The 24,383-nt window shown below is 56.5% G+C and overlaps 1 protein-coding gene across 2 annotated transcripts in view; it reads right to left on the bottom strand.

Moving 5' to 3' along the window:
- Positions 1–23,831, bottom strand: part of POLR2A (RNA polymerase II subunit A) — a 143,566-nt gene extending 119,735 nt beyond the window's left edge. For both annotated transcript variants that reach the window (XM_085534227.1, XM_085534226.1), the window contains exons 1-8: positions 23,573–23,831; positions 20,018–20,150; positions 17,700–17,836; positions 14,020–14,190; positions 11,760–12,041; positions 9,049–9,210; positions 5,991–6,211; positions 4,217–4,349 (exon numbers count right to left, since the gene is read on the bottom strand). In XM_085534227.1, the coding sequence (XP_085390353.1) occupies positions 4,217–4,349; positions 5,991–6,211; positions 9,049–9,210; positions 11,760–12,041; positions 14,020–14,190; positions 17,700–17,836; positions 20,018–20,150; positions 23,573–23,662 (1,329 nt within the window). In that variant the 5' untranslated portion in view covers positions 23,663–23,831. The remainder of the gene's footprint in view (positions 1–4,216; positions 4,350–5,990; positions 6,212–9,048; positions 9,211–11,759; positions 12,042–14,019; positions 14,191–17,699; positions 17,837–20,017; positions 20,151–23,572) is intronic.
- Between the last annotated feature and the right edge of the window lie 552 nt (positions 23,832–24,383).

The raw sequence follows: 24,383 nt of genomic DNA, 5'->3' as shown, positions 1-24,383 counted from the left end.
CCATAGGGACAATGAAACCCTATGGGTCAGACCCATAGGGACAATGAAACCCTATGGGGCAGACCCATAGTGACAATGAGACCCATAGCGACAATGAGACCCTATGGGGCAGACCCATAGCGACAACGAGACCCATAGGGACAATGAGACCCATAGCGACAATGAGACCCATACAGAGAATGAGACCCTATGGGGCAGACCCATAGAGACAATGAGACCCATAGGGACAATGAGACCCATAGAGACAATGAGACCCTATGGGGCAGACCCATAGCGACAATGAGACGCATAGGGACAATGAGACCCTATGGGGCAGACCCATAGCGACAATGAGACGCATAGGGACAATGAGACCCTATGGGGCAGACCCATAGCGACAATGAGACCCGTAGCGACAATGAGACCCTATGGGGCAGACCCATAGCGACAATGAGACCCATAGCAACAATGAGACCCTATGGGGCAGACCCATAGAGATAAACAGACCCATAGGGACAATGAAACCCATAGAGACAATGAGACCCTATGGGGCAGACCCATAGAGACAATGAGACCCATAGGGACAATGAAACTCTATGGGGCAGACCCATAGACACACCCAGACCCATAGGGACAATGAAACCCTATGGGGCAGACCCATAGAGACAATGAAACCCTATGGGGCAGACCCATAGAGACAATGAGACCCTATGGGTCAGACCCATAGAGACAATGAAACCCTATGGGGCAGACCCATAGAGTCAAGACACCCAGACCCATAGAGACACCCTATAACCTACAGTCAGACCCATAGAGACAACCAGACCCTATAGAGCAGACCCATAGATACAACCAGACCTACACTCAGACCCATAGATACACCCAAGCACTACACTCTACCCCATAGGGACGCCCATAACTACACTCAGACCCCATAGGGACACCCACATCTACCCTCAGACCCCATAGGAACCCTCAGACCCCATAGGGACACCCATATGTACACTCAGACCCCATAGGGACACTCAGACCCCATAAGGACACCCATACCTACACTCAGACCCCATAGGGACACCAAAGCCCTACACTCAGACCCCATAGGGACACCCATACGTACACTCAGCCCCCATAGGGACCCTCAGACCCCATAGGGACACCAAAGCCCTACACTCAGACCCCATAGGGACACTCAGACCCCATAGGGACACCAAAGCCCTACACTCAGACCCCATAGGGGCACCCATACGTACACTCAGCCCCCATAGGGACCCTCAGCCCCCATAGGGACACCCAGACCCCATAGGGACCCTCAAAGCTACACTCAGATCCCACAGGGACCCCCATACGTATACCCAGCCCCTATAGTGACCCCCAGCCCCCATAGGGACCCTCAGACCCCATAGGGACCCTCAGACCCCATAGGGACACCCATCCGTATTCCCAGCCCCCATAGTGACCCCCCCAGCCCCCATAGGGACCCTCAGACCCCATAGAGACACCTAAGCCCTACACTCAGACCCCATAGGGACCCTCAGACCCCATAGGGACACCAAAGCCCTACACTCAGACCCCATAGGGACACTCAGACCCCATAGGGACACCTAAGCCCTACACTCAGACCCCATAGGGACACTCAGACCCCATAGAGACACCTAAGCCCTACACTCAGACCCCATAGGGACACCCATACGTACACTCAGCCCCCATAGGGACCCTCAGCCCCCATAGGGACACCCAGACCCCATAGGGACACCCAGACCCCATAGGGACCCTCAAAGCTACACTCAGATCCCACAGGGACCCCCATACGTATACCCAGCCCCCATAGTGACCCCCAGACCCCATAGGGACCCTCAGACCCCATAGGGACCCCCATAGGGACCCTCAGACCCCATAGGGACACCCAGACCTACACTCAGACCCCATAGGGACCCTCAGACCCCATAGGGACACCTAAGCCCTACACTCAGCCCCCATAGGGACCCTCAGCCCCCATAGGGACCCTCAGACCCCATAGGGACACCCAGACCCCATAGGGACCCTCAAAGCTACACTCAGATCCCACAGGGACCCCCATACGTATACCCAGCCCCCATAATGACCCCCAGCCCCCATAGGGACCCTCAGACCCCACAGGGACCCCCATTCTTATACCCAGCCCCCACAGTGACCCCCAGACCCCATAGGGACCCTCAGACCCCATAGGGACACCCATCCGTATTCCCAGCCCCCATAGTGACCCCCCCAGCCCCCATAGGGACCCTCAGACCCCATAGGGACACCCATATGTACACTCAGACCCCACAGAGACCCCCATACATATACCCAGCCCCCATAGTGACCCCCAGCCCCCATAGGGACACTCAGACCCCATAGGGACACCCACACCTGGGTCACTCAGACCCCATAGGGACACCTAAGCCCTACATTCAGACCCCATAGGGACCCTCAGACCCCATAGGGACACCCAGACCCCATACCTACACTCAGACCCCATAGGGACACCTATGCCCTACACTCAGACCCCATAGGGACACCCAGACCCCATAGGGACACCCACACCTACAGTCAGACCCCATAGGGACCCTCAGACCCCATAGGGACCCCCATAGGGACCCTCAGACCCCATAGGGACACCCATACGTACACTCAGCCCCCATAGGGACCCTCAGCCCCCATAGGGACACCCAGACCCCATAGGGACACCCAGACCCCATAGGGACCCTCAAAGCTACACTCAGATCCCACAGGGACCCCCATACGTATACCCAGCCCCCATAGTGACCCCCAGACCCCATAGGGACCCTCAGACCCCATAGGGACCCCCATAGGGACCCTCAGACCCCATAGGGACACCCAGACCTACACTCAGACCCCATAGGGACCCTCAGACCCCATAGGGACACCTAAGCCCTACACTCAGCCCCCATAGGGACCCTCAGCCCCCATAGGGACCCTCAGACCCCATAGGGACACCCAGACCCCATAGGGACCCTCAAAGCTACACTCAGATCCCACAGGGACCCCCATACGTATACCCAGCCCCCATAATGACCCCCAGCCCCCATAGGGACCCTCAGACCCCACAGGGACCCCCATTCTTATACCCAGCCCCCACAGTGACCCCCAGACCCCATAGGGACCCTCAGACCCCATAGGGACACCCATCCGTATTCCCAGCCCCCATAGTGACCCCCCCAGCCCCCATAGGGACCCTCAGACCCCATAGGGACACCCATATGTACACTCAGACCCCACAGAGACCCCCATACATATACCCAGCCCCCATAGTGACCCCCAGCCCCCATAGGGACACTCAGACCCCATAGGGACACCCACACCTGGGTCACTCAGACCCCATAGGGACACCTAAGCCCTACATTCAGACCCCATAGGGACCCTCAGACCCCATAGGGACACCCAGACCCCATACCTACACTCAGACCCCATAGGGACACCTATGCCCTACACTCAGACCCCATAGGGACACCCAGACCCCATAGGGACACCCACACCTACAGTCAGACCCCATAGGGACCCTCAGACCCCATAGGGACCCCCATAGGGACCCTCAGACCCCATAGGGACACCCATACGTACACTCAGCCCCCATAGGGACCCTCAGCCCCCATAGGGACACTCAGACCCCATAGGGACCCTCAGCCCCCATAGGGACACCCAGACCCCATAGGGACACCCAGACCCCATAGGGACCCTCAAAGCTACACTCAGATCCCACAGGGACCCCCATACGTATACCCAGCCCCCATAGTGACCCCCAGCCCCCATAGGGACCCTCAGACCCCATAGGGACCCCCATACGTATACCCAGCCCCCATAGTGACCCCCAGCCCCCATAGGGACCCTCAGACCCCACAGGGACCCCCATACGTATACCCAGCCCCCATAGTGACCCCCAGCCCCCATAGGGACCCTCAGACCCCATAGGGACCCCCATCCGTATTCCCAGCCCCCATAGTGACCCCCAGCCCCCATAGGGACCCTCAGACCCCACAGGGACCCCCATACGTATACCCAGCCCCCATAGTGACCCCCAGCCCCCATAGGGACCCTCAGACCCCACAGGGACCCCCATAGGGACCCTCAGACCCCATAGGGACACCCAGACCTACCCTCAGACCCCATAGGGACCCCCATCCGTATTCCCAGCCCCCATAGCGACTCATCCCCCATAGGCTCCCCCCATAGGTCCCCCTATAGCCCCTATATGTCTGACCTTGTACCCCGTCTGCAGGTGCAGGTCGCTGGGTTTGGGGTGGAAGCGCAGGTCGATGCGGTCCCCGTTGTCCCTAATGATGTACTTGGCTCCTGGGTACTGGCTGTTCCCACGGCGCACCAGCTCCTGCAGCCTATGGGGTCAATGGGGGCCTATGGGGCACCTACGGGACCCTATATGGTCCTATAGGTCCCCATGGGGCCCTACGTGTCACCTACACCATACCCCTATATGCCCCCCTATACCATACCCCATACCCCCATACCATACCTGTCAATGCTGAATGGCGTTATGATCCCAATGAAGGTCATATTGGCAGTGATGGACCCCCCATACCCCTATAATGACCCCCATACCCCTATAATGACCCCCCATACCCCTATAATGACCCCCCATACCCCTATAATGACCCCCCATACCCCTATAATGACCCCCCATACCCCTATAATGACCCCCCATACCCCTATAATGACCCCCATACCCCTATAATGACCCCCCATACCCCTATAATGACCCCCCATACCCCTATAATGACCCCCCATACCCCTATAATGACCCCCATACCCCTATAATGACCCCCCATACCCCTATAATGACCCCCCATACCCCTATAATGACCCCCATACCCCTATAATGACCCCCATACCCCTATAATGACCCCCATACCCCTATAATGACCCCCATACCCCTACAATGACCCCCATACCCCTACAATGACCCCCATACCCCTATAATGACCCCCATACCCCTATAATGACCCCCCATACCCCTATAATGACCCCCATACCCCTATAATGACCCCCATACCCCTATAATGACCCCCCATACCCCTATAATGACCCCCATACCCCTATAATGACCCCCATACCCCTATAATGACCCCCATACCCCTATAATGACCCCCCATACCCCTATAATGACCCCCCATACCCCTATATCCCCCCCATACCATACCCTATACCCCCTATACCCCCCATACCATACCTGTCTATATTGAATGGCATTACGATCTCAGCCAAGGTCACGTTGGCTGTGATGGACCCCTATAATACCCCCCATACCCCTATAATACCCCTGTAATACCCCTATACCCCCCTATACCATACCCTATACCCCCTATACCATACCCCTATACCATACCTGTCTATATTGAAGGGCGTGACGATCTCAGCCAAGGTCATGTTAGCAGCGATGGACCCCTTATACCCCTATAATGCCCCCCATACCTCTATACACCCCCTATACCCCTATAATACCACTATACCCCCCCATACCATACCCTATACCCCCTATACCATACCCCTATACCATACCTGTCAATGCTGAATGGTGTTACGATCTCAGCCAAGGTCATGTTGGCTGTGATGGACCCCCTATACCCCCCATACCCCTATAATACCCCCCATACCCCTATACCAACCCTATACCATACCCCATACCCCCTATACCCCCTATATCCCCCATACCTGTCCATATTGAACGGCGTTACGATCTCAGCCAAGGTCATGTTGGTGGCGATGGACCCGCTATACCCCCCATACCCCTATAATACCCCTATACCCCCCCTATACCCGCCCCATACCATACCCTATACCCCCTATACCATACCCCTATACCATACCTGTCTATATTGAATGGCGTGACGATCTCAGCCAAGGTCATGTTGACAGTGATGGACCCCCTACACCCCTATAATGACCCCCCATACCCCAATACCAACCCCATACCATACCCTATACCCCCTATAACACCCCCTATATCCCCCATACCATACCTGTCTATATTGAATGGCGTGACGATCTCGGCGAAGGTCATATTGGCCGCTATGGACCTGGGGACGCCGACCTGGTCGATGGCCAAATTGGGGTCGGGGGTGATGACGGTTCGGGCCGAGAAATCCACCCGCTTCCCCATCAGGTTCCCCCGCACGCGGCCCTCCTTCCCCTTCAGACGCTGCTTCAAGGACTTCAATGGGCGGCCTGACTTCTGCATGGCCTATAGGGGGAGATATAGGGGGTTAGAGCCTATAGGGACACCCTATAGCACCCTATAGCATCCTATAGGGACACCCTATAGCACCCTATGTGGTTCTAATGGCCCTCCTTCCCCTTCAGACGCTGCTTCAAGGACTTCAATGGGCGGCCTGACTTCTGCATGGCCTATAGGGGGAGATATAGGGGGTTAGAGCCTATAGGGACACCCTATAGGGACACCCTATAGCACCCTATGTGGTTCTAATGGCCCTCCTTCCCCTTCAGACGCTGCTTCAAGGACTTCAATGGGCGGCCTGACTTCTGCATGGCCTATAGGGGGAGATATAGGGGGTTAGAGCCTATAGGGACACCCTATAGCACCCTATAGGGACACCCTATAGGGACACCCTATAGCACCCTATGTGGTTCTAATGGCCCTCCTTCCCCTTCAGACGCTGCTTCAATGACTTCAATGGGCGGCCTGACTTCTGCATGGCCTGTAATAGGGGATATAGGGGGTTAGAGCCTATAGGGACACCCTATAGGGACACCCTATGTGGTTCTAATGGCCCTCCTTCCCCTTCAGACGCTGCTTTAATGACTTCAATGGGCGGCCTGACTTCTGCATGGCCTGTAATAGGGGATATAGGGGGTTAGAGCCTATAGGGACAGCCTATAGCACCCTATGTGGTTCTAATGGCCCTCCTTCCCCTTCAGACGCTGCTTTAATGACTTCAATGGGCGGCCTGACTTCTGCATGGCCTATAGGGGGAGATATAGGGGGTTAGAGCCTATAGGGACACCCTATAGCACCCTATGTGGTTCTAATGGCCCTCCTTCCCCTTCAGACGCTGCTTCAAGGACTTCAATGGGCGGCCTGACTTCTGCATGGCCTATAGGGGGAGATATAGGGGGTTAGAGCCTATAGGGACAGCCTATAGCACCCTATAGCACCCTATGTGGTTCTATTGGCCCTCCTTCCCCTTCAGACGCTGCTTCAGGGACTTCAATGGGCGGCCTGACTTCTGCATGGCCTATAGGGGGAGATATAGGGGGTTAGAGTCTATAGGGACACCCTATAGGGACACCCTATAGCACCCTATGTGGTTCTAATGGCCCTCCTTCCCCTTCAGACGCTGCTTCAAGGACTTCAATGGGCGGCCTGACTTCTGCATGGCCTGTAATAGGGGATATAGGGGGTTAGAGCCTATAGGGACACCCTATAGCACCCTATAGCACCCTATGTGGTTCTAATGGCCCTCCTTCCCCTTCAGACGCTGCTTCAGGGACTTCAATGGGCGGCCTGACTTCTGCATGGCCTATAGGGGGAGATATAGGGGGTTAGAGCCAATAGGGACACCCTATAGGGACACCCTATAGCACCCTATGTGGCTCCATATGGACCCATACTCTTCTATAAGGGCTATGGGGGGGGGGGAGAAAAGGTGGTTTAGAGCCTATAGAGCTGCCCTATAGCACCCTATGTGGCTCTGTATGGACCCACAGCATGGCCTGGGTGGGGGTTAGAGCCTATAGAGCCACCCCATAGCACCCTATGAGGTTCTGTATGGACCCACACTGACCCACAGTGTCACCCTGGCTTCTGCATTGCCTATAATGGGGGCAAGGGGTTTTCGAGCCTATAGAGCTGCCCTATAGCACCCTATGTGGCTCCATATGGACCCATACTCTTCTGCATGGCCTATAATGGGGGGCAAAGGGGAAGTTAGAGCCTATAGAGCTGCCCTGTAGCACCCTATGTGGCTCCATATGGACCTACATTGACCATATGGACCCCAACCCTCCCCAAAGTCTCCTCCCCAATCCCACCCCCTCATACTACCCCTCCCCAACCCCCCTAACACCCCCCATCCCCCCCTCCTACTCCCCCCCAGCCCCCCTAACCCCTCATCCCCCCCTCCTACCCCCCCCAAACCCCCCCATCCTCCACAGATCCCCCCAGCCCCCCCAACCTCCCCCCCTTACCCTTCCCTCCCTCCCTCCCCCCCCAAAAAGCCCCCTCCCCAACCCACCCCCCCCCTTCAACCCCTCTCCAGACCCTCCCCCAAGGCCCCCTCCCCAACCCCCACCCTCGGCAGCCCCCTTCCCAGCCCCCCCCCCAGCCCCCCCATCCCCCACCAGCCCCCTCCCCATCCCCCTCTATCCCCTTCCAGCCTCCCCACCCCCCTCAACCACCCCCCATCCCCCCCAACCCCCCCCAAAAGCCTCCTCCCCGATCCCACCCCCCCATACTACCCCTCCCCAACCCCCCTAACACCCCCCATCCCCCCCTCCTACTCCCCCCCAGCCCCCCTAACCCCTCATCCCCCCCTCCTACCCCCCCCAAACCCCCCCATCCTCCACAGATCCCCCCAGCCCCCCCAACCTCCCCCCCTTACCCTTCCCTCCCTCCCTCCCCCCCCAAAAAGCCCCCTCCCCAACCCATCCCCCCCTTCAACCCCTCTCCAGACCCTCCCCCAAGGCCCCCTCCCCAACCCCCACCCTCGGCAGCCCCCTTCCCAGCCCCCCCCCCCAGCCCCCCCAGCCCCCACCAGCCCCCTCCCCATCCCCCCTCTATCCCCTTCCAGCCTCCCCACCCCCCTCAACCACCCCCCATCCCCCCCAACCCCCCCCAAAAGCCTCCTCCCCGATCCCACCCCCCCATACTACCCCTCCCCAACCCCCCTAAGCCCCCCATCCCCCCTCCTACCCCCCCCCACCCCACAGATCCCCCCAACCTCCCCCCTTACCCCCCTCCCTCCCTCCCCCAAAAAGCCCCCTCCCCAACCCATCCCCCCCCTTTCAACCCCTCTCCAGCCCCTCCCCCAAAGCCCCCTCCCCAATTCCCCCCCCCCTCACCCTGGGCAGCCCCGGCAGCTCGTTGTCCACCATGGTGGCCACGTGGAACTGCAGCAGTTTGACGTCCTCGGCGATGACGTGAGCGGCCGCCCCGTTCTGCTCGTTGCGCCGCAGCTGGTTGTTGATCTTCACTATGTCCGCCAGCTTGTGGGTCAGGTCGTCCTATAACGGGGAGGGATATGGTGAAGATCCCCCCTATCACATCTAATAGGGACCCCAAAGAGGAACTATTAGGAGCCACATTGTCCTAAAGGCCCAAAACAGGCCCCAAACAGGCCCTAAACCTCACCCCACTGACCCCAAACAGGCCCCAAACCTCAACCCGCTGGTCCCAAATAGGCCCCAAACAGGCCTCAAACCTCACCCCACTGACCCCAAACAGGCCCCAAACCTCACCCAACTGGCCCCAAACAGGCCCCAAAACAGGCCTCAAGGAGGTCCCAAACAGGCCCTAAACCTCACCCTACTGACCCCAAACAGGCCCCAAACCTCACCCCATTGGCCCCAAACCTCACCCCACTGGTCCCAAACAGGCCCCAAACCTCACCCCACTGACCCCAAACAGGCCCCAGACCTCACCCCACTGGCCCCAAACAGGCCCCAAAAGGACCCCAAACAGGCCCCAAGCAGGCCCCAAATAGACCCCAAACCTCACCCCACTGGCCCCAAACAGGCCCAAACCTCACCTCACTGGTCCCAAACAGGCCTCAAACAGGCCTCAGACAGGCCTCAGACCTCACCCCACTGACCCCAAACAGGTCCCAAGCAGACCTCAAACCTCACCCCACAGGCCTTAAACAGGCCTCACACAGGCCCCAAACCTAACCCCACAGGCCTTAAACAGGCCCCAAACCTAACCCCACTGACCCCAAACAGGCCCCAAACAGGCCTCAAACCTAACCCCACAGGCCTCAAACAGGCCTCAAATAGGCCTCAAACCTCACCCCACAGGCCTCACACAGGCCTCACACCTAATCCCACAGTTCTCACACAGGCCTCAAACCTAACCCCACAGACCCTAAACAGGCCTCAAACCTCACCCCATTGGCCCCAAGCAGGCCTCAAACCTCACCTCACTGGCCCCAAGCAGGGCCCAAACCTCAGCCCACTAACCCCAAGCAGGCCCCAAGCAGGCCGCAAACCTAACCCCACTGGCCTCACACAGGCCGCAAACCTAACCCAACAGGCCTTAAACAGGCCTCAAACACGCCCCAAACAGGCCCCAACCCCAACCCCACTGGCTTCACACAGGCCCCAAATAGGCCCCAAACCCAACCCCACTGACCCCAAACAGGCCCCAAATAGGCCTCAAACCTAACCCCACAGGCCTCACACAGGCCGCAAGCCTCACCTCACTGACCCCAAACAGGCCTCACACAGGCCTCAAACCTCACCCCATAGGCCTCACACAGGTCTCACACAGGCCTCACACAGGCCCCGAACCTAACCCCACAGGCCTTAAACAGGCCACAAACAGGCCTTAAACAGGCCGCAAACAGGCCCCAAACCTCACCCCCTCAAACCTCACCCCACTGGCCCCAAACAGGGCTCAAACCTCAGCCCACTGACCCCAAGCAGGCCCCAAACAGGCCTCAAACCTAACCCCACAGGTCTTAAACAGGCCACAAACAGGCCGCAAACCTAACCCCACAGGCCTCACACAGGCCCCAAACCTAACCCCACTGACCCTAAGCAGGCCTCAAACCTCACCCCATTGGCCCCAAGCAAGCCCCGAACCTAACCCCACTGGTCCCAAACAGGCCCCAACAGGCCTCAAACCTAACCCCACAGGCCTCAAACACACCCCAAACAGGCCCCAAACCTAACCCCACAGGCCTCACACAGGCTGCAAACCTAACCCCACAGGCCTCACACCTAATCCCACAGTTCTCACACAGGCCCCAAACCTAACCCCACAGGCCTTAAACAGGCCTCACACAGGCCCCAAACCTAACCCCACAGACCCTAAACAGGCCTCAAACCTCACCCCATTGGCCCCAAGAAAGCCCCAAACCTAACCCCACTGGTCCCAAACAGGCCCCAAACAGGCCTCAAACCTAACAGGCCTTAAACAGGCCCCAAACAGGCCTCACACAGGCCCCAAACCTAACCCCACAGGCCTCACACAGGCCCCAAACCTAACCCCACAGGCCTCACACAGGCCCCAAACCTAACCCCACAGGCCTTAAACAGGCCCCCAAACAGGCCCCAAACCAAACCCCACAGACCTTAAGCAGGCCTCACACAGGCCCCAAACAGGCCTCACACAGGCCCCAAACCTAACCCCACAGGCCTTAAACAGGCCCCCAAACAGGCCTCAAACCTAACCCCACAGGCCTTAAACAGGCCTCACACAGGCCTTAAACAAGCCTCACACAGGCCTTAAACAGGCCTCACACAGGCCTTAAACAGGCCTCACACAGGCCTTAAACAGGCCTCACACAGGCCTTAAACAGGCCTCACACAGGCCTCAAACAGGCCTCACACAGGCCTCAAACAGGCCCCAAACCAAACCCCACAGGCCTTAAGCAGGACACAAACAGGCCTTAAACAGGCCTCACACAGGCCCCAAAACAGGCCTCACACAGGCCCCAAAACAGGCCTCAAAACAGGCCTCACACAGGCCGCAAGCCTCACCCCACTGACCCCAAAAAGACCCTAAAGACCCCAAACTTCACCCCATAGACCCCATATTTGAACCCCCCCCCTACCTGATTCCTTGCCGAGCCCTGCATGACGACCGCAGGCCTCACGGCGAGCGGCGGCACCGGCAGCACCGTACACACCATCCACTCGGGCCGGGCGAATTTGGGGTCCATGCCCAGCACCAGGCACTCGTCGTCGGGGACGCGCTTCAGGACCTCGTGGACGCGCTCGGGGCTCAGCAGGATTTTCTTCTCTTGGGAATCTTCGTTGACGTGCTTCCATTCGGCGTAAAGCTCCAGCCCCACGCGGCGGATACGGGGCTGGTAGCGACCGCAGCCACCGTGACCCTATAGGGGTATAGGGGAGGGAATGGGGTCAGTAATAGGATCAGAAATGGGGCTGGGAGAGACCGCAGCCACCGTGACCCTATAGGGGTATAGGGGAGAGAATGGGGTCAGTAATGGGGATGGGAATGGGGTTGGGAGAGACCACAGCCACCGTGACCCTATAGGGGTATAGGGGAAGGAGTATAGGGTCAGTAATGGGGATGGGAATGGGGTTGGGAGAGAAAGGAACCACTGTGACCCTATAGGGGTATAGGGGAGGGAACGGGGTCAGTGATGGGGATGGGAATGGGGTTGGGAGAGACCGCAGCCACCGTGACCCTATAAGGGTTATAGGGGAGGGAATGGGGTCAGTGATGGGGGTGGGAGAGACCTCAGCCACTGTGACCCTATAGGGGTATAGGGGAGGGAGTATAGGGTCAGTAATGGGGCTGGTAGCGACTGCAGCCACCATGACCCTATAGGGGCATAGGGGAGGGAATGGGGTCAGTAATGGGGGTGGGAGAGCATGGAGACACCCTGACCCTATAGGGGTATAGGGGAGGGAATATAGGATCAGTAATGGGGATGGGAATGGGGCTGGGAGAGACCTCAGCCACCGTGACCCTATAGGGGTATAGGGGAGGGAATGGGGTCAGTAATGGGGATGGGAATGGGGTTGGGAGAGACCGCAGCCACCGTGACCCTATAGGGGTATAGGGGAGGGAGTATAGGGTCAGTAATGGGGATGGGAATGGGGTTGGGAGAGAACGGAACCACTGTGACCCTATAGGGGTATAGGGGAGGGAACGGGGTCAGTGATGGGGATGGGAATGGGGTTGGGAGAGACCGCAGCCACCGTGACCCTATAGGGGTATAGGGGAAGGAATGGGGTCAGTAATAGGGTCAGTAATGGGGCTGGAAATGGGGATGGGAGGGACCTAGGATCTATAGGATCTTCCTATACATACATGGTCTTCCATATAGGGTCTATAGGGTCTTCCCATATATACATAGTCCTCCATACAGGTTCTATAGGATCTTCCCATATATACGTATAGCCTTCCATATAGGATCTATAGGGTCTTCCCATATATACATGGTCTTCCATATAGGATCTATAGAGTCTTCCATATATAGTCTTCCATATAGGATCTATAGGGTCACTATAGCCTTCCCATATATACAAGGTCTTCCATATAGGATCTATAGGGTCTTTCTATATATAAATGGTCTTTCATATAGGATCTATAGGATCAATAGGGTCTTCCCATATAGGATCTATAGGGTCTTCCCATATATACATGGTCTTCCATATAGGATCTATAGGATCAATAGGGTCTTCCCATACAGGATCTATAGGGCCTTCCCATATATACCTGCTCTTCCATATAGGATCTATAGGGTCTTCCCATATATACATGGTCTTCCATATAGGATCTATAGGGTCTTCCCATATAGGATCTATAGGGCCTTCCCATATATACCTGCTCTTCCATATAAGATCTATAGGGCCTTCCCATATATACCTGCTCTTCCATATAGGATCTATAGGGCCTTCCCATATATACCTGCTCTTCCATATAGGATCTATAGGGTCTTCCTATATAGGATCTATAAGGCCTTCCCATATAGGATCTATAGGGTCTATAGGGTCTTCCCATATAGGATCTATAGGGTTTTCCCATATATACATGGTCTCCCATATAGGATCTATAGAGCCTTCCCATATATATACATGGTCTTCCCATATAGAATCTATAGAGTCTTCCCATATAGGATCTACAAGGTCTTCCCATATAGGATCTATAGGGCCTTCCCATATATACCTGCTCTTCCATACAGGATCTATAGGCTCTTCCCCTGGCTGAACCTTCCCCCTATCACCGCTACCCACCAGCAGAGCCCCATTAGCCCCCATTCCCACCCCCAGCTCCTTAACGAACGCCACCAATTAACAATAATTAACAAAGGGCCGTTAATTAATTAATGACGGGGTCACCTTCTCGCGGGCGCCGTCATCGGCCTCGTGCTGCTCCACCCCAAACTTGTGGTCCATCTCCTCGCCCCCCTCGCAGATGTTCTTCCCCTTGCACAGGTCGTACACGTGGGTCAGTCGCTTCTTGGGCTGCCCCTTGGACTTGGCCAGGATGTCCTTGATCTTGGGGTTGTTCTGGTTATGGGGTGGGGGAGAAAAGGGGTCACTCCATATAGTCCTTATGGCACCCCATATAGCCCTTATGGCACCCCATATAGTTCTGATGTCATCCCATATAGTCCTTATGGCACCCCATATAGCTCTGATGTCCATTGAACCCTCATTCAGCTCCCACCCTTCATAACCCCCCCAACCACCCCATTACTCCAATCCAACCCCAATACCCCAAAGCAGCCCCCCTAATATCCCAATCCAACCCCAATACCCCAATCCAACCCCCTCAATACCCCCCAATGCCCCCATACCCTAATCCAACCCCTTCGATACCCCCCAATACCCCAACCCAACCCCAATACCCCAATCCAACCCCGATACCCCAATCCGACCCCAATACCCCAATCCAACCCCAATACCCCAATCCAACCCCAATACCCCAATCCAACCCCAATACCCCAATCCAACCCCTTTGATACCCCCCCAATACCCCAATCCGACCCCAATAACCCAACCTAATCCCCTCAATAGCCCAATCCAACCCCAAGACCCCAATCCAACCCCTTTGATACCCCCCCAATACCCCAACCCAACCCCAATACCCCAATCCAACCCCTTTGATACCCCCCAACCCAACCCCAATACCCCAATCCAACCCCAATAAATACCCCAATCCGACCCCAATAAATACCCCAACCCGACCCCAATAAATACCCCAACCCGACCCCAATAAATACCCCAATCCGACCCCAATAAATACCCCAATCCGACCCCAATAAATACCCCAATCCGACCCCAATAAATACCCCAATCCAACCCAATATCCCAATACAATCTCCTCAAAACCCCAAATCCCCCCCATATAAAAGCCCCCCCAATTAAAAGCCCCCCCAACCCCAAACCCCCCATATAAAAGCCCCCCCTCCAACCCAACCCCCCCATATAAACGCCCCCCCAACCCCTAAACCCCTCCATATAAAAGCCCTCCCCCCCATATAAAAGCCTCCCCCTCCAACCCCCAACCCTTCCCAGTATCAAAGCCCCCCCATATAAAAGCCCCTCCCTCAAACCCCTAACCCCCCCCATATAAAAGCCCCTCCCCATATAAAAGCCCCCCGAACCCCTAACCCCCCCATGTAAAAGCCCCCCCCCAGTTAAAGCCCCCCCATATAAAAGCCCCACACCTCAAACCCCTAACCCCCCCAATTTAAAAGCCCCCCCCAACCCCCCCCATATAAAGCCCCCCCCTCAAACCCCCAACCCTTCCCCATATAAAAGCCCCCCCACACACAGTTATAAGCTCCCCCCCATATAAAGGACCCCCCCATTTAAAAGCCCCCCCCATATAAAAGACCCCCCCCATTTAAAGATTCCCCCATATAAAAGCCCCCCCTCCAACCCCTAAACCCCCCCATATTAAACCCCCACCCATATAAAAGCCCCCCCCCCCAAACCCCCAACCCTTCCACATATAAAAGCCCCCCCCATGTAAAAGCCCCCTCCTCCAACTCCCAACCCTTCCCCATATAAAAGCCCTGCCCCCCATATAAAAGACCCCCCCCCATTTAAAGCCCCCCCCATATAAAAGACCCCCCCCATTTAAAGGCCCCTCCCTCAAACCCCTAACCCCCCCATATAAAAGTCCCCCCACCCCAACCCCCCCATATAAAAGCCCACCCCCCCATTTTTAAGACCCCCCTCCAATCCCCAACCCTTCCCCATTTAAAAGGCCCCCCCCGCCAGTTAAAAGCCCCCCTCCCATATAAAGGACGCCCCTCCCATTTAAAGCCCCTCCCTCAAACCCCAACCCCCCCATATAAAAGCCCACCCCCCCCCATATTAAAGACCCCCCCCATTTAAAATCCCCCCCACCCCAACCCCCCCATTTAAAAGCCCCCCCCTCCAACCCCCAACCCTTCCCCATATAAAAGCCCCCCCACACACTTAAAAGCCCCCCCCCCATATAAAGGACCCCCCCATTTAAAAGCCCCCCCCCATTTAAAGACCCCCCCCATATAAAAGCCCCCCCTCCAACCCCTAAACCCCCCCATATTAAACCCCCCACCATATAAAAGCCCCCCCCCCTCAAACCCCCAACCCTTCCCCATATAAAAGCCCTGCCCCCCATATAAAAGACCCCCCCCCATTTAAAGCCCCCCCCATATAAAAGACCCCCCCATTTAAAGGCCCCTCCCTCAAACCCCTAACCCCCCCATACAAAAGCCCCCCCTCTCCAACCCCTAACCCCCCCATATAAAAGCCCACCCCTCCAACCCCCAACCCTTCCCCATATAAAAGCCCCCCCCCATATAAAGGACCCCCCCATTTAAAGACCCCCCCCATATAAAAGCCCCCCCCACCAACCCCTAAACCCCCCCATATAAAAGCCCCCCCCATATAAAAGACCCCACACACAGTTAAAAGCCCCCCCCATATAAAAGCTCCCCCCCATTTAAAGGCCCCTCCCTCAAACCCCTAACCCCCCCATATAAAAGCCCCCCCCCATATAAAAGCCCCCCCCCATATAAAAGCCCCCCCAACCCCTAAACCCCTCCATATAAAGCCCCCCCCCAGTTAAAAGCCCCCCCCTCCAACCCCTAAACCCCCCATATAAAAGCCCCCCGAACCCCTAACCCCCCCCATATAAAAGCCCACCCCCCCATATAAAAGACCCTCCCTCAAACCCCTAACCCCCCCATATAAAAGCCCCCCCAATTAAAAGCCCCCAACCCCCCCCATATAAAAGACCCCCCCCATTTAAAGACCCCCCCCATATAAAAGCCCCCCCTCCAACCCCTAAACCCCCCCATATTAAACCCCCCCCATATAAAAGCCCCCCCCCCTCAAACCCCCAACCCTTCCCCATATAAAAGCCCTGCCCCCCATATAAAAGACCCCCCCCATTTAAAGCCCCCCCCATATAAAAGACCCCCCCCCCATTTAAAGGCCCCTCCCTCAAACCCCTAACCCCCCCCCATATAAAAGCCCCCCCACCCCAACCCCCCCATATAAAAGCCCACCCCCCCATTTTAAAGACCCCCCTCCAACCCCCAACCCTTCCCCATATAAAAGCCACCCCCCACAGTTAAAAGCCCCCCCCCATATAAAGGACGCCCCCCATTTAAAGCCCCTCCCTCAAACCCCAACCCCCCCATATAAAAGCCCACCCCCCCCCATATTAAAGACCCCCCCCATTTAAAATCCCCCCCACCCCAACCCCCCCATTTAAAAGCCCCCCCCTCCAACCCCCAACCCTTCCCCATATAAAAGCCCCCCCCACACTTAAAAGCCCCCCCCATATAAAGGACCCCCCCCCCCAATTTAAAGCCCCCACCCATATAAGGGACCCCCCCCCAATTTAAACCCCCCCCCCCATATAAAGGACCCCCACACAGTTAAAAGCCCCCCCCATATAAAGGACCCCCCCATTTTAAAGCCCCACCCCCATTTTAAAGCTTCCCCCACCCCATATAAAAGCCCACCCCCCACATATAAAGGACCCCCCCCATTTTAAAGCCCCCCCCCCTTACCGCGTCCACGAGCAGTTTGGAGCAGAAGAAACAAACACAGCGCAGGATTTTCATGGTTTTGCCCAAAAATCCAACGTGGAAAACGGGTTTGGCCAGTTCTATATGGCCAAAATGGCCGGGGCACTCTGTCATGTTCCCTATAGGGGAAAAGGAGAAACCCCATATGTATCACAGGGACCCCATAAAGGGACAGACCCCAATAGGGACCCATAAAGGGACAGACCCCAAAAGAAACCAACCCCAATAGGGACCCCATAAAGGGAGAGAGCCCAATAGGGACCCCATAAAGGGAGAGACCCCAATAGGGACCCCATAAAGGGACAGACCCCAATAGGGACCCCATAAAGGGAGAGAGCCCAATAGAAACCTATAAAGGGGAGAGACCCCAATAGGGACCCCATAAAGGGAGAGAGCCCAATAGGGACCCCATAAAGGGAGAGAGCCCAATAGAGACCCCATAAAGGGACAGACCCCAATAGGGACCCCATAAAGGGACAGACCCCAATAGGGACCTATAAAGGGACAGACCCCAATAGGGACCCCATAAAGGGAGAGAGCCCAATAGGGACCCCATAAAGGGAGAGAGCCCAATAGGGACCCCATAAAGGGACAGACCCCAATAGGGACCCCATAAAGGGAGAGAGCCCAATAGGGACCCCATAAAGGGACCCCATAAAGGGAGAGAGCCCAATAGGGACCCCATAAAGGGAGAGAGCCCAATAGGGACCCCATAAAGGGACCCCAAAAAGGGCACTCCGTCATGTTCCCTATAGGGACAACGGGAAATCCCATATGTCACAGCGACCCCATAAAGGGAGAGACCCCAATAGGGACCCCATAAAGGGAGAGACCCCAATAGAGACCCCATAAAGGGAGAGACCCCAATAGAGACCCCATAAAGGGCACTCCGTCATGTTCCCTATAGGGACACAGGAAATCCCATATATCATAGGGACCCCACAAAGGGAGAGACCCCAATAGGGACCCCATAAAGGGACAGACCCCAATAGGGACCCCATAAAGAGAGACCCCAATAGGGACCCCATAAAGGGACAGAACCCAATAGGAACCCCATAAAGGGAAAGACCCCAATAGGGACCCCATAAAGGAGACAGACCCCAATAGGGACCCCATAAAGGGAGAGACCCCAATAGGGACCCCATAAAGGGACCCCATAAAGGGACAGACCCCAATAGGGACCCCATAAAGGGAGAGAGACCAATACGGAACCCATAAAGGGAGAGACCCCAATAGGGACCCCATAAAGGGACCCCATAAAGGGCACTCCGTCATGTTCCCTATAGGGACAACGGGAAACCCCATATGTCACTGGGACCCCATAAAGGGAGAGACCCCAATAGGGACCCCATAAAGGGACAGACCCCAATAGGGACCCATAAAGGAGACAGACCCCAGTAGGGACCCCATAAAGGGACAGACCCCAATAGGGACCCCATAAAGGGAGAGACCCCAATAGGGACCCCATAGAAAGCCCAATAGGGACCCCATAAAGGGAGAGACCCCAATAGGGACCCCATAAAGGGACAGACCCCAATAGGGACCCCATAAAGGGACAGACCCCAATAGGGACCCCATAAAGGGACAGACCCCAATAGGGACCCCATAAAGTGACCCCATAAAGGGCACTCCGTCATGTTCCCTATAGGGACAACGGGAAATCCCATATGTCACAGCGACCCCATAAAGGGACAGACCCCAATAGGGACCCCATAAAGGGAGAGACCCCAATAGGGACCCCATAAAGGGAGAGACCCCAATAGGGACCCCATAAAGGGAGAGACCCCAATAGGGATCCCATAAAGGGACAGACCCCAATAGGGACCCATAAAGGGACAGACCCCAATAGGGACCCCATAAAGGGGAGAGTCCTCAATAAGGACCCCCTAAAGGGACCCATTTTGGGGTCATTTGGGTTCATTTTGGGCCCTTTTTGGGCTCTATTCCAAAGGCTTTGGGTCCCTTTGGGGTCTTTATAGGGTTGGGGTTATTTGGCGTTTGGGGGGGAGGCAAATAGGGTCATTTTGGGCCCATTTTGGGCTCATTTTGGGGTCATTTAGGGCCCATTTTGGGCTCTATTCCAAAGGCTTTGGGTCCCTTTGTGTCTCCTATTGGGGCTCCTTATAGGGTTTGGGTTGTTTAGGATTCTGGGGGGGCATTTTGGGCTCAATTCCAAAGGCTTTGGGTCCCTCAGGGTCTCCTATGGGGTTCCCTATAGGGTTTGGGTTATTTAGGGTCGTTGGGGGTTATATATATATATATATATATATATATATATTGGGGTTATTTATGGGATTTACCGGCGCAGGTCTGGCACCTCCCTGTTCGCTCAATGACCCCCTGCCTGGGGTCCATCAGCCCCCCCAGTTTGGGGCGCCCCCCCTCGGTGGTCTCGGGGTAACGGATGCCCCCCTCCGTCACCGACATCCGCTTCTGCAACGCAAATAGGGGAGGGGGTGTAAGGACCCCCCCATGACCCCATAAAGACCCCATACACCCCCATTAACCCCAAAGACCCCATAACGACCCCCATACACCCCCAAGACCCCATAACAACCCCATTAACCCCATAACGACCCCATAACAACCCCCATACACCCCCAAGACCCCATAACAACCCCCATACACCCCCATTAACCCCATAACGACCCCATACACCCCCAAGACCCCATACAGCCCCATTAATCCCCAAGACCCCATACAGCCCCAAGACCCCATAACAACCCCATTAACCCCCAAGACCCCATAACGACCCCCATTAACCCCCAAGACCCCATAACGACCCCCACACAACCCCCATTTACCCTCAAGATCCCATAACGACCCCCATACACCCCCAAGACCCCATAACAATGCCCACACACCCCCATTAACCCCCAAGACCCCATAACGACCCCATACACCCCCATTAACCCCCATGATCCCATAACGACCCCATACACCCCCATTAACCCCCAAGACCCCATAACAACCCCCAAGACCCCATAACGACCCCAAACAACCCCATTAAACCCCAAGACCCCATAACGACCCCCAAGACCCCATAACGACCCCAAATAACCCCATTAAACCCCAAGACCCCATAACGACCCCCAAGACCCCATAATGACCCCATACACCCCCATTAACCCCCATGATCCCATAACGACCCCATACACCCCCATTAACCCCCAAGACCCCATAACGAACCCCATAAACACCCATTAACGCCCATGACCCCATAACGACCCCATACACCCCCAAGACCCCATAACAACCCCAATACACCCCCAAGACCCCATAACGACCCCCATTAACCCCCAAGACCCCATAACGACCCCCATTAACCCCCAAGACCCCATAACGACCCCCATAAACACCCATTAACGCCCATGACCCCATAACGACCCCATACACCCCCAAGACCCCATAACAACCCCAATACACCCCCAAGACCCCATAACGACCCCCATTAACCCCCAAGACCCCATAACGACCCCCATTAACCCCCAAGACCCCATAACGACCCCCATAAACACCCATTAACGCTCATGACCCCATAACGACCCCATACACCCCCAAGACCCCATAACAACCCCAATACACCCCCAAGACCCCATAACGACCCCCATTAACCCCCAAGACCCCATAACGACCCCCATTAACCCCCAATAACCTCCAAGACCCCAAAACAAACCCCCCCTTCTCCTAAGGCTCCCCCATAGACCCCCCCCCAAAGACCCCCTTAAGTGACCCCCTTCCCCATATAAGAGAAGACCCCCACCCCATATAGACCCCCCCAAATAGACCCCCCACCCCATACAGACCCCCACCCCATACAGACCCCCACCCCCAATAATAGACCCCATATAGTCTCCCCCAAATAGACCCCCACCCCAAATAGAGCCCCCAGACCCCATTTAACACCCCCTCCATAGAGACCCCCACCCTAATAGACCCCCACCCTAATAGACCCCCACCCCAATAGAACCCGCCCCAATAGAACCCGCCCCAATAGAACCCGCCCCATACAGACCCCCACCTAAATAAACCCTCCACCCCAAATAGATCCCATATAGACCCCCAACCCCAAATAGACCCCCACAGACCCCCGCCCCATATAGACCCCCATACACCCCCATGAACCCCCAAGACCCCATAACGGACCCCCGCCCCATACAGACCCCTCCCATATAGACCCCCACCCCAAACAGACCCCAAACCCCAAATAGACCCCCACCCTAATAGACCCCCCCATATAGACCCCCACCCCATACAGACCCCATATAGACCCCCCACCCCAAATAGATCCCATATAGACCCCCTACCCCAAATAGATCCCATATAGACCCCCTACCCCAAATAGATCCCATAAGACCCCCTACCCCAAATAGATCCCATATAGACCCCCTACCCCAAATAGATCCCATATAGACCCCCTACCCCAAATAGATCCCCCATAGACTCCCCACCCCATATAGTCCCCCAACCCCAATAGACCCCCACCCCACATAATAGACCCCTCCCCCAAATAGACCCCCCCAGACAGACCCCCACCCCAATAGACCCCCCACAAATAGACCCCCCACCCCATATAATAGACCCCCCGCCCCCAAACAGACCCCACCCCAAATAGACCCTACACCCCAATAGACCCCCGCCCCAAACAGACCCCAAATAGACTACCCATAGACTCCCACCCCAAATAGAACCCCACCCCAATAGACCCCCACCCCATATAATAGACCCCCACCCCATATAATAGACCCCCACCCCATATAATAGACCCCCACCCCATATAATAGACCCCCACCCCAAACAGAGCCCCCAGACCCCATTTAACACACCCCCATAGAGACCCCCCCCCAATAGACCCCCACCCCATATAGGCCCCCACCCCATATAGATCCCATATAGACCCCCACCCCAAATAGACCCCCCATAGACCCCAATAGACCCCCACCCCAAACAGACCCCCCACCCCAAATAGATCCCATATAGACCCCCAACCCCAAATAGACCCTCACCCCACATAGACCCCCACGCCATATAGACCCCCCATAGACCCCAACCCCAAATAGACCCCCCGCCCCATATAGACCCTCATCCCAATAGATCCCCACACCCAATAGATCCCATATAGACCCCGCCCCCCAAATAGACCCCCATAGATCCCCACCCTAATAGACCCCCACCCCAAATAGAGCCCCCAGACCCCATTTAACGCCCCCCCCATAGAGGCCCCCCCCCCCAATAGACCCCCACCCCATATAGGCCCCCACCCCATATAGATCCCATATAGACCCCCACCCCAAATAGATCCCCCATAGACCCCAATAGACCCCCATAGACCCCAATAGACCCCCCATAGACCCCCCATAGACCCCAATAGACCCCCAATAGACCCCCAATAGACCCCCCATAGACCCCCCATAGACCCCCCACAGACCCCAATAGACCCCCCATAGACCCCCCCAATAGACCCCCCATAGACCCCAATACACCCCCATAGACCCCAATAGACCCCCCACAGACCCAATAGACTCCCCCCAAACAGACCCCATATAGACCCCCCCAAACAGACCCCCGCCCCAAACAGACCCCCATACACCCCCATGAACCCCCAAGACCCCATAACGACCCCCACCCCATATAGACCCCCCATACCCCCCATATACCCCCCATTCCGCTGCCGTCCCACCCCCCCCCAGCAGGTGGCGCTGTTTCCCGTCTCTCCGCTCTCCTCTCTATCCCCCCCCATCCACCATCTCGTTGCTCCCCGCCCCCCCGCTCCGTTCCCGCTCCGTTCGCCCCCCCCCCTTTATTTTAACCCCCCCCCCCCTTATTTAACCCGTTTCCGGTTCCGGTTCCGGTACCATCTCATCCGGGCTGAGGATCCCGAACTGAACCCTCTTGATGGTCCGCAGCGGACACGCGCTGTCACCGGACGGCGCCCCGCCGTGCATGGCTGCGGCCTACAGCGGCCTATGGGCGCCGCTGGTATCGTTATATCGCGATATACAGCGCCCACAGCCCCCACAGGCCGCAATATCGCGATACAACACCCCCCTTCACCCCCACGTCCGGCCGCGGCGCGCTCTGAGGCGCGACTGAGCTCCAACGGCCGCCGCGCCGCCTTATATAGCCTCGCTATGCCGTGTGGGCGTGGCTTAGAGCTAAAAGAGGCGTGGCCACAGCGCTGGGCCAATCATCATCCGCTATAGGAGGAGCTGATGGGTTATTCATGAAGGGGGCGTGGCTTGATGGCGGGTTTTCTTCTTCCGGTTTCCGAGCGTTGACGGAAATAGCCGGAAATTGCCGAGCTCGGTGTATCCGGTTTGAGGCCTACACATCCGGACGGAGCCTCGGCCTCGCGTAGCGCTGTGTGCCCGGGGATGTAGGGGGGGAGCACGGGGAGCGCTGCTGGGAAAGGCCGAGGCTTCGGGCCTAGTGCGGAGGGTTGAGGATGGAGAGGTTAAATGGGTTGGGGGGGAGGGAGGGAGGGTTGGGGGTGGGATAGAAGGGGGTTAGGGGGGGAAATGAGGGGAAATAGGGGGATTTGGAGGGGAAAATTGGGATTTTTGGGGAAAATGGGGGGATTTGGGGGAAAATGGGGGGATTTGGGGAAAAAAGAGGGTATTCAGTGGGAAAAAAGGGACTTGGGAGGAAAAAGGGGATTTGGGGGGG

Source organism: Coturnix japonica, unplaced genomic scaffold (genome assembly GCF_054131305.1).
Source record: "Coturnix japonica strain WE unplaced genomic scaffold, WE-NBRP24 Scf079, whole genome shotgun sequence".
Taxonomy (NCBI): domain Eukaryota; kingdom Metazoa; phylum Chordata; class Aves; order Galliformes; family Phasianidae; genus Coturnix; species Coturnix japonica.
This window is presented reverse-complemented; position numbering and strand designations above follow the sequence as displayed.